At 46.0% G+C, this 10086-nt stretch overlaps 1 protein-coding gene across 1 annotated transcript in view; it reads right to left on the reverse strand.

The window, feature by feature from the left end:
* The window catches only part of rap1gap2a (RAP1 GTPase activating protein 2a), a 77082-nt gene that overhangs the window by 65280 nt on the left and 1716 nt on the right, over positions 1–10086 (reverse strand). Inside the window, exon 2 of the mRNA XM_056610345.1 lies at positions 8955–8990. Coding sequence (XP_056466320.1) covers positions 8955–8990 — 36 coding nt within the window. The remainder of the gene's footprint in view (positions 1–8954; positions 8991–10086) is intronic.

The raw sequence follows: 10086 nt of genomic DNA on the forward strand, positions 1-10086 counted from the left end.
TTCTAAAGGGCCTGTCCATCTCTTTTTATTGCCCTTTTCTATAGACACCTAAATTCTGCTCTTTTCTTCCAGGATATCTTCATAATAAACTCTCAGTTTATCGCGCACAAACACACACACTCACACGCACGCGCACATGCACACACACACACACACACACACACACACACACATACGCATACACACACACACACACACACACACACACACACATACACAATTTTCCTACTTGCCCTCTCATCAAACAACCTTATCCTGCCTGTCTTGTACCTGGCAGCCATTTTCTACAGATGAGACAGAGAACGATTGGCCGCTGATGCTTGTTGAGATATAGATGGAGATATGGTTGAAACTCCATTGTGATGAACAAAAACACACACGCACACACACACATTTGTTTTCGTTGAGTGCTTGTTGTGTTAAAGATAGAGATGTAGCTGAAACTCTCCTGTGATGAACGCACACACACGCACACACGCACGCACGCACGCACGCACGCACGCACGCACGCACGCACGCACGCACGCACGCACGCACGCACGCACGCACGCACGCACGCACGCACGCACGCACGCACGCACGCACGCACGCACGCACGCACGCACGCACGCACGCACGCACGCACGCACGCACGCACGCACGCACGCACGCACGCACGCACGCACGCACGCACACACACACACACACACACACACACACACACACACACACACACGCTGGTTTGTTGAGATATAAGTATTTGTACAGCTTAAAACTCTATTGTGATGAACGCACACACACACACGCTGGTTTGTTGAGATATAACTATTTGTATAGCTTAAAACGCCATTGTGATTAACAAACACACGCTGGTCTTCGTTGGAGCATCCATGTGCACTAGCCATCGGAAGAAAACGAGTAGAGCATCTCACCCGGTTTACCACGGCAACGCTTTCGGGGTTGAGTGAAATTGAGCAAACACTGGTTTCCTGGCGAGTGATGGGAAAGGCAGACGTGTGCGCGGTCCCTCCCCTTCTCCTCCGAGTGACTAAAGCATTGAGGGTCTGAATGTTCAGCGCGCTGAAACCCCAGGGACAGCAAACTGAATTTAGAAAAGCCCAGGTGAGCTCTCATCCTAGCAACGCACCGAAATACAGCAAAGATAGTTGAGGGATACACCTCTCATTTCGTTCTTGGCACCTGTCTACTGCTGATGTTTGTCTTTAATGTTGTCTCTGCTGCGTCCGTGCGTGCGTGCGTGCGTGCGTGCGTGCGTGCGTGCGTGCGTGCGTGCGTGCTCGTCGATGAGTGTGATGTGCATGGGTGTGATTGTGCGTGCGTGTGCATGCGTGTGTTCGCTGTTTACCTTATCCGTGTTTCTCTCCGCTCTTGGAACATTTTGCCTCTTAATAGGTGAGGGTCGGCTTTATGAGCCCTTAACTGTCAACACACGGGCCAGATGGTGCCTTTGTGTGTGTGTGTGTGTGTGTGTGTGTGTGTGTGTGTGTGTGTGTGTGTGTGTGTGTGTGTGTGTGTGTGTGTGTGTGTGTGTGTGTGTGTGTGTGTGTGTGTGAGAGGGGGGGAGTTGGAAAGGAAGGGGAGTAAAGGGAGAAGGCAAGAAGTAAATATTTGTCAGAGGGAAAAGTAGGCAGCTGGATGTCTAAGGGGCATTAGGTTTTTTAACACAGCGGTTCTTAAACTATTTTTACCACTGTATCTAGGATATGTTTTTTCAGCCCAGTAATTAACTTAATTGTAATAGGGCGATATTCAGATTAAACCAATTATTCGTAACTAATATAAAAACAAAAATAATGGACGCATTTTATGCCTTTTCCATGTACCCCTTGCAAACCGCTACTGTATAGGTAGATGCACCTCTAGGAAAGGGGTGCATGCACACATACCCCCATGTGGGAATCACTGGTCTAAGACACACACACACACACACACACACACACACACACACACACACACACACACACACACACACACACACACACACACACACACACACACACACACACACACACACACACACATTTGCGGGGTGTGCCTTGTTCATGACAGGGAGAGAATGGGAAACAGTGAAACCGATGAAAGACAAAGATGATATTTATCTAAACTAGGGGTAGCTGTTATCTTGCTGCTGCTGTTGTCAATGCCAGGGGCGGTGCTTGTATGAGACATGCATGCAATCTGGCTTGTCACAATATTCCTGGGCATTTTCAAGCAGAGGAAAAGGAGACTCGGATGTGAAATGGATGGCTCCGCGTTTCACACTCAAGACACAAACTGAGCACAGTGCCGAAGCTGACGGACGGACGGAGGGACTTGACAGATGGATGGAGACCTTTAGATCTTTGTTATTATTTCCATAAACCTTTGAGTGCCTCTGTCAGAATCCCATAATGAGGGGGCACCGCGCCCACCCCAGACTTGTTTTGGGGGTGGCGGGGGTACATTTGTTTTAATTTACATACAGAAATCCACACATGTGCACATGCATGAACCCATGTGCACGTGCAGACACACACACACACACACACACACACACACACACACACACACACACACACACACACACACACACACACACACACACACACACACACACACTAGTGTGCATCTTATGAAACCAGAGCTTTTCGCCACAGTATCCTACAGAGAAGGAAGATTGACATATAGCTGGAACATTACTGTGATGAAGATACAAACACACACACACACACACACACACACACACACACACACACACACACACACACACACACACACACACACACACACACACACACACACGCACACACACACACAGCGACGCCTATAGAGATATCTTATTTCCCCGCCTAAGGGATATAAAGAGACATTATTTATCCACATGGGTGACAATGACAATGCAAGCCAATTATTGTCTTTTTTCCCTGCTTGCACTGCACTTTGATCAACTGGAAAGGCAGTCTGGTTGCTAGGCTAGACGCTCCAGACCCTATAACTATGGAAATCAACAATAGTGGACAATCCCACTGGCAATCATCACCTAATGCTGCCATAGCAACTGTCTTCTGTTCCCTATATGGTTCAAAATGGAAACAATACAAATACATTCATTGCTCACATTGATTAAAAGTCTGGATTTCAAAGGCGTATAAACATTAAACCGTGTGGAGCCGTTTGCAGTAGAGATTCAACAGGTAAAACGTAACAAGTGGCGGAAAAAACAACCTCATGTCAAGGGAGACGGTAAACTACCGCTCTCTAGCGGTCATTTTAATTCACTTTTACACGTTTTTATGATAGGTTACGATATATGTATTGAGATGCATGAGTTAAAAAACAATAATGCTAAAACCATTAATGATACTTTGAAATCTAATTGAAATCTAATTACCTAAAAATAATTATCTTCCTCGTAGGCCTTAGTGCAAGCAATACCTACATATCATAGCGTAATTGATTTGTATTTTGTGCAAAATGAACTTTTGCAGTATAACAATTTGGAGAGGAATCATGACATTATTGTTTGCATGAATAGAGGGCACGAGCATCGAAAAGAAGAGAGGATGCCAGTTGACTGCTGCTCGGAAAATGTTACGAGGGCTCCCTCTAGTGGTTAAAGACGCGCATGACTCCTGATGTAAGGAAGCCTGCAAAACACGCAGCGCAATCACATATCCCCTTCGTGATGCAATGAGAAATAAATTCAAAGGTCAGCATGATTGCATATTTTTAAATTTTTCGATGCTGGTTTACGCCTATCAAACAAATCACCAAGCTGCATTTTTCACAGGGTCAAGTGTTTTGGGTGAGGAAGTGTGACATTTCCTGACCACAACTTACTCGGAAGGGTGGAGCACCACATCTCACCTTACAATGACCTGAACCTCTTTCCAGTGTGGTTTCTCTACCTGTTTTCTCACACTCACACCCAACCTGGAGTCCTATGCGAACATCGTTCACATGGAACGTGAGAGGAAGTGAAGTCATTATGGAACATATGCAGGATGCACTCTGTAGGATTCTGTTGTCTACAGTGTTTAAGGATACAGAGTGCAGCACCTCCTTCAGATATGGCGAATGCACATAACTGCAGACACAGAACAGATCCTTGCCAGTGCATTTTGCATTGTTAATCTGCAGACCCTTTACCATCAGCCGGTGGACAACGCAGAGACTACATTATACAAGCAATACCGATAAAATATGAAGACAAGCATGCATTCACATCTAAGTTGTACAACTGCAAACACATGCACACGCAAACACAGACTTACACACGCACACACACACACACACACACACACACACACACACACACACACACACACACACACACACACACACATACACAAACACACGTACATTCTCTCCCTCTCCATTTTCCTCCCCTCCCCCAATGCACTACCATTAATCAGAAAACTACACAAACTGTTACACAAAACCATGATAAACATCGACATCAAAAGAAGAAGTGACTGAAAAGTCACGACAGATACTACGCGAAAGATGAACGCAGTGCTGTTTTGCTGTGATAGCGGACAGAAAGCTATTTCATGTCTGAAGACACACTGTACATTAATATAGGATTGCCGTACTATGAACCTGTCAAATCAATGCTGAGTAAACAGGCTCTGGCCGTCCTCCGCTGTTTTCACTCTATCGATGACATTTATTACGGCTCTGGGGCAGGACGATATTACACGTGTGCTGTTTGTTTAGTGGCCCTACAGTAGTCTATGGTTCTGTAATACAGAACCCCCGTGCAGGAAAAGTAAATGCCAGCCTCCAGAAATAGCCGTGATCGGGTGGGACCTTTCCGTGACGTTGGGAGAAAGATAACCCTAACACCTGCCCTTAATTTAGGCTATTAAAAAAAAGGAAAAGGGAATATGGCTCAAGAAATTATAGATCAAAGAGAAAGGACAGCAATTCATTGAGATAATGATTTTTTCATAAAATGTTAAATTGTCTCTGTTTATCCCATATTTTCTGAACATCTTGCTGCTTCTTTCCTATCGTTTCAAATCCTCATCATCATTTTCTAACATGGATATGTCAAATGAGGTGTTAATCTGAACCATAAAATGGATCTCATCATCATCATCATGATTCCATCTGGATCTATGCTATTTAAAATTTGAAGTCTCAACCACGGACGAAGATGGTGAGGTTGGTTGTTGTTTCCCCATGTGCATGTATGTGCGCATGTGCGTGTGTGCGTGCGTGCGTGCGTGCATTCGTGTCTGTGGCCGTGTGTGTGTGCATGTGAGTGTGTGTAAGAGCGACCGCACAGATCACACCTTCTGGCAGCTAGTGGGAGGTCACAAGATCAGTCAGAGATAGATAAGACAGAACTTGAATGATCCCGCCCATGGGAAATTGTGTGGTTGCCGTGGCTACACACAGAGATGCAAGAAAATCTGACCATGGATGACTCCATCCACAGGGTGGTATCAGAAGCTTGGTAGAATCTAAAAGTTATATTTCAATGACTTTCGACTCAGTCCCCATATCATCAACAAAATATGACCACAACAGCACTTCTAATAGCTGCTGATTGCGCTGTGTATCGCATTAGCTCAGTGAATATACTGCAGGATGAACCATCCATGAACCATCACCATGTCGTTATGCAAGCTCCTTTATATACCACATCCTAGTCAATTCGCTCCGATCTGCCCTACATTGCTACCTCTCAGTACTTTGAGACGTATGATGTGTTTTTTTGTCATTAAAGTACCGCGGTCGAAGAGCTTCGGTACCAGAGAGTGCAACACGAATCCTCAGATCCAAGAGATAAACAGTAAATACGATACAGCACAAACCAATGAAAAATGCAAGCACCACAACGCAGCTTCAACTCCAACCTGTTATCTTTCTCCCACAGGATATTAATAACACACTTATATTACACGTATAATTGACAACGCCGCCACCACCAGGTGCCTACATGGAAAGAAAACTATGCAAACAGAAACTGCAAACACAAAAAAACACAATAAAATAGAGACATTCATTAAAAATGGAAAGAGAAGCTTTCTTGTTGAAGGTCGATGAAGGGATTAAAGGAAGGCAGAGACTCACCACAGTTTGCGAGGCATGGTAACACAGTGTCTATCAGGGACCTTCTGTGATGCAAACACCTTAGTTTCTGATTCCCTACCGCCTCTCCTCCTCTCCTCCTCCACCCCCCCCCCCCCCCCCCCCCCCGCTCTTTCTTCATTTGCTGTCTGTCTGTCGCTGTCTGGTCCATGTCTTTAATCCTCCATCCACTCAATTCTGCCCATTTGTTCTTTCGTATTACTCATTCAGAAGAACCACCACTTCAGACCAAAGCACATATACTCTCACAAATGCACATACACACACACACACACACACACACACACACACACACACACACACACACACACACACACACACACACCCGTGGCTCTGATTATGGAGGGATTAATGAGCTGTTGTACTTTGTGATGCAAAAATACCAATTGTAGAAGCCAGCGGCAGCCGAGGAACAGAGGTAAACGAGACAAAACCAGAACCAATTAATCCCAGAACATACTGAGAGAGAGAGTGAGAGTAAGAGAGACACACACAGACACACAGAGACAGAAAGAGATACAGAAACAGAGACAGAAAAAAGAGACAGAGAAAGAGAAACTGAGAAACAGGGGTAGAGGGAGCGAAACAGACAGACAGACTGGGAAAGGGAGACAGACAGAGAGCAGAGAAAGGATGAGAAAAATGAAAGGAGTAAAGGCAGGAGGGTGACAAAGAGCAGCGGGGGGGGGCAGGAGGGGGGAATAGATAAATAAATCAAAAGCCGAAAACAAAAGATGAGAGGAAGGCCACCAAGCTGCAGACGCTGTCAGAGCCGTACCTCCTCCAGGCCTCCTTTTCTTTTACTCCCCACTCTCCTCCCCTCGATACCCCTCTCCTCTTCCATTACGCTCACCTGGCCCTCACAAAGCCTCCCACAAAGGACCTCAACCCAGTCCGCCAAGCCTGGACAAAGGTGTAGACTAGAGGCAACAGGGGAAATCAGGACTGGAAGAAGCTTCAAGGTAGCTTGTGGTACAAATGCATGTCGCATGTAAACCCGTTCCGGTCCATTGACGGCTCCATCCTTCCGAACCTCCCTCCTGTCCAACCCTACCCTCCAACCCCCCCACCAACCGACCCCACAACCCAAGCTAGCCACTGCATTGAGCGGTTCATCCGTCCATCCAACACCCACACACCCAGCAATCAATCCATCCCTTTTTCTCTGGATCTATCCAGCAATTAATTCAACTGTTCTTCCCTCGATGGGGGTCAGTGGGGTTAGACATTAAGAGAGACTGGCAAGACTAATATATCAGTCATCAAGCCCCGAAGGATAACTACTGAGAGCAAAGGTGAAGGGTCAAAAAGGAGGTGCAGCCTTGCACATTCTCTCTCTGTCCCTCTCTCTATACCACTCTGTCTCTGTCTCTCTCTCTGTTTCTCTCTGACACACACACACACACACACACACACACACACACACACACACACACACACACACACACACACACACACACACACACACACACACACACACACACACACACACTCACACACACACACACACACACACACACACTCACACACACACACACACACACACACAAGGCTATAGTGATGGTCGTGCGGGACAGCAGCAGTAGGAGTCACGACTCACTCATTCATATTCACCACACACAGCCTTATCACACCTAGGCAGGATTTACACACACACAAAGATAGATAGATAGATTGATCAACAGAGAGTGAGAGTGAGAGACAGACAGACAGACAGACAGACAGACAGACAGACAGACAGACAGACAGACAGACAGACAGACAGACAGACAGACAGACAGACAGACAGACAGACAGACAGACAGACAGACAGACAGACAGACAGACAGACAGACAGTCCTGAAGACCTCTCCTTAGGGAGGCTTGCTCCTTCATTTCACCATCCCTGATTGACGTGCGCGAGTGATGGCGGAGGCTGCATAGGTGGACATTAACTGTGCGGAGGCCATTGGAGAGGTAAACGCTATTGATTCAGCCTCACCATATTGTCGAGAATGAAATGCGCATCTCACTGCAACTCCTTATTTTGTCACGTCGACTACAATTCCAGCGGCGACGTCACAATGCTGGGTGTCGGTTCAGGTGTTGTTTTCCCAATTATAGGGTGAGCCACCGTAGGTCCAACAGTGTAGCCCCTGGCAGACCTCGGATGCTTTTGTTGGATAAAAATAGCACGGCGATTATAATTCCACTTGTTTCACATGCCACCCAAAGACATAGGGTATCGTGTTGCCCGGAAGCAGCATGATGAACATGATGATCGTTGCGTAACACCATTACATAAGGAAACGGCATCAGCACAACGTACACAACAAAATAAAAGCAACAACATGGCTGTTTGGGGAAACAGGAATGTGTTAATAATAGTGCGTGTTCTCTCATCTTTTTCCTCCACATCCTACGCATTCAGCAGAACCCCCCAGCCTGAGCCCCCTGTTCTCATTTAGTCTGAAGTACCCCCCAAGCTGCGGATACACACCAATATCATCACAGTGTACCGAAAAACCCAGGCTCTTGATGCTTTCCCCCGGTCGCCAGGGAGCGGCTCTGAGGATAGAACCTGATGAAGTCGGGTACAGGTGGCAGTGCAGTTCTTTCTCAACAGAACCAATTGTTTAAAAGCCCTCCTTGTGGTGTGTTGGTGCTCCGTGGGTGTGTACGAGTTTTCTTGCAGAATTGTAAAAAAATTTGTAATGAAGACTCCTTCTACACTAAGCCAATGAATTGCTGTTTGAATAGACTTTATCACATTCTGGAGTTCTTTAAGATTTTAAATATCCTCACTATTTTATTTGCTGTTTCAGTACACAAACGTGTCACACTTGGGTCCCCTGCCGAAGAAAAAGACAGGAAATAAATGATAAAGGTCTTACCTGGCTTTTAGGGCGGACAAACTGGACTTGTCGATCCTAGAGGAGAGAGAGAGAGAGAGAGAGAGAGAGAGAGAGAGAGAGAGAGAGAGAGAGAGAGAGAGAGAGAGAGAGAGAGAGAGAGAGAATAGATGAAGTACGGTGTTCAAACTGATTAACGGAAAATATCAAAATGACGTTTCTTTCAAGCAGCATTTGATGTACAGTTTCATTCGAAAGAAGATGAGTCACTGTGTCCGTAACACAACATAAATCAAGTAGATGGACTGCAGGCCCATTGGGTCTGTGCCATTCAATCCAACCTAACCCCTTGTGTGAGATGAAGGATGACCAATAACTCAGAGAGGACAAGGAGGAAGAAAAACACTGTTTTGTGATAATGCACCTCTTGCTAGAAGGTCACCTTTGGTAACCAGTTCCTTGAGGGTTCACCTGGTGCATGTGAGGGAGGGCTACACGCCTCAGCTCTCACTGTGCCAAGTGAAAACACTCAGCGTTCGTAACATCAACAACCACGGAAATCACCCTGTTGATAGTTTGCCGCATCGTTTTATAAATACATTCATCAGCTCTCTATAATTCTCCTGGATTTTTAATACATGTGTGCGAGTGTGGCTCTTTTAACAAGGCGTAAATGTAATTAGGTCATATTTATTTGAATGGCTTGCAATGCATGGTCTGACACACACTGATGACAACTGTCTGTATAATCTGTTATGCTGTGCAGGGCAAGGAGCGTTAGACCGGGGGGTGGGGTTGTGGGGGGGTGGGGGGGGTAGGACTCTGCTTTCACTCTATTGAGACAGTGTTTCAGTAATATCATTCATTTGGAGATACTTAACCATGCAGGATGCAGCCTAATTTCCCACACCCACCCACACACACACACACACACACACACGTGCATGCATACAAACATACACAAACACCCGTGCATGCAGACACACATCCACACACAAACAAAAATAAATACACCCACACGCACCTACAACCTAAGCGTACAAACTAACTACACCTAAACTATGAACACACACACAAACACCAAACACATACACACACAGACACACACACACACAAACACGACCAAAGGGACACCTACACCACACACACAAACACAAACACAACCAAAGGGACA

The sequence above is a fragment of the Gadus chalcogrammus genome, chromosome 16, assembly GCF_026213295.1.
Source record: "Gadus chalcogrammus isolate NIFS_2021 chromosome 16, NIFS_Gcha_1.0, whole genome shotgun sequence".
Classification (NCBI taxonomy): domain Eukaryota; kingdom Metazoa; phylum Chordata; class Actinopteri; order Gadiformes; family Gadidae; genus Gadus; species Gadus chalcogrammus.